Raw genomic sequence first — 1608 nt, 5'->3', positions numbered from 1 at the left:
CTTATGTACTTCTTAGTGTCTTTATTTACCTTACTGGAGCCCTGGTGGTGAAGTGGTTAAACATTAGGCTGCTAACCAAAAGGTCAGCAGTTTGAATCCACCAGCCACTCCTTGGAAGTCCTATGGGGCAGTTACTCCATCCTGTGAGGTCGCTGTGAGTCGGAATCAGGTTTTATTTACCTTGGTCAGGTGTCACCCTACTGATTTGTAATTAGTGAAGTCAGGCATCTTCACGTGGTTGATGACTGTTTTATCTTTCCTGGCTTACCCTAATTATAGCTGCACCCCCCCCCTTTTTTTTTCCTTTTTTTTGAGTGATTTACCCATTAATTATTGAAAAACTTCATATATTAAGGATGTTAATCAAGGCTGTTACATAGCGTGAAAATTTTTTTTGGTTTATTATTTCTCTTAAAAGTTTATTGTCTTTTACCAAATGAAAATTTAAATTTTTATATAGATAACATCAGCAGATCTTTTCCATTATGACTTTGGAATATTGTGAGATCTTTTCCATTATGACTTTGGAATATTGTGTCATGTTTAGAATATAGACTTTTTCCCTGATAGATTATACAAATAAAACTTCCTCAGATAAATTTATTTCAGTTTTAACTTTATTCCCAGGCTTGGACTCTTTGTTTATGACATAACTCTCATTTCTTCATCAATTGTTACACAGGAAAACTGCCTAAGAATTATGACCCAAAAGTTACCCCAGATCCAGAAAGATGGCTACCAATGCGAGAACGTTCTTACTACAGAGGAAGGAAGAAGGGTAAAAAGAAGGATCAGATTGGAAAAGGGACCCAGGGAGCAACTGCAGGAGCTTCATCTGAATTGTAAGTCATTGCTGTACAGTTGTGGTCACTTAAAAAATATGAGACTGACTCAGTAATTAGTGAGAATTATTAATATATTTTAAGTATGAAAAGTACAGTCATATCTTTGCTAAATGGTTCGCGATATTCTTATGTAAAGGAAAGAAAATGGTATTTCTGGTTTGATTGTGTTGTAAATTCAGTTTAGGATTTCCAGTACCTTCAGGAGGAAATTATATACACTGAGATCATTCAACTGTTTAACCAAATATCTAGATAAACATATAAATGTATAATCTTACTAAAAGTATTAAAAATGCTAGTAAATTGTTTCTATGTAGTAAGATTGTAGGTCATTTAATTTTTTTTTCTCATTTTTTAAGTTTTCTAGAAATTGGGATATGACATACGAATATATTTTTAAAATGCTAAAACAAATTTTATTCGAAGGAAAAATGGATAGGGGTTTGGAGAACTCACCTTAACCGAAATAGAATATGTATGAGAGATTGTTAGAGCAGGAAAGCAAAAGCCATGTACAATCCTTTTGCTTTGTTGAATATATGAATGACCAAACTTTTCTGATCTGATGATTTCAGGGATGCCAGTAAAACTGTGAGCAGCCCTCCCACCTCCCCAAGACCTGGCAGTGCAGCAACAGTATCTGCCTCTACAAGTAATATCATACCCCCACGACACCAGAAACCTGCAGGGGCTCCAGCAACAAAAAAGAAACAGCAACAGAAGAAGAAGAAAGGTGGAAAAGGTGGCTGGTGATTAGAACATT

The 1608-nt window shown here is 35.2% G+C and overlaps 1 protein-coding gene across 1 annotated transcript in view; it reads left to right on the top strand.

Moving 5' to 3' along the window:
• The window catches only part of SRP72 (signal recognition particle 72), a 31041-nt gene extending 29433 nt beyond the window's left edge, over window positions 1-1608 (top strand). The window contains exons 11-12 of the mRNA XM_023737385.1: window positions 683-842; window positions 1421-1608. Of these exons, the coding sequence (XP_023593153.1) occupies window positions 683-842; window positions 1421-1598 (338 nt within the window). The 3' untranslated portion in view covers window positions 1599-1608. The remainder of the gene's footprint in view (window positions 1-682; window positions 843-1420) is intronic.

The sequence above is a fragment of the Trichechus manatus genome, unplaced genomic scaffold (genome assembly GCF_000243295.1).
Source record: "Trichechus manatus latirostris isolate Lorelei unplaced genomic scaffold, TriManLat1.0 scaffold00101, whole genome shotgun sequence".
Classification (NCBI taxonomy): Eukaryota; Metazoa; Chordata; class Mammalia; order Sirenia; family Trichechidae; genus Trichechus; species Trichechus manatus.
The sequence above is the reverse complement of the archived record's forward strand: the minus strand, read 5'-3'. Positions and strand labels throughout refer to the sequence as shown.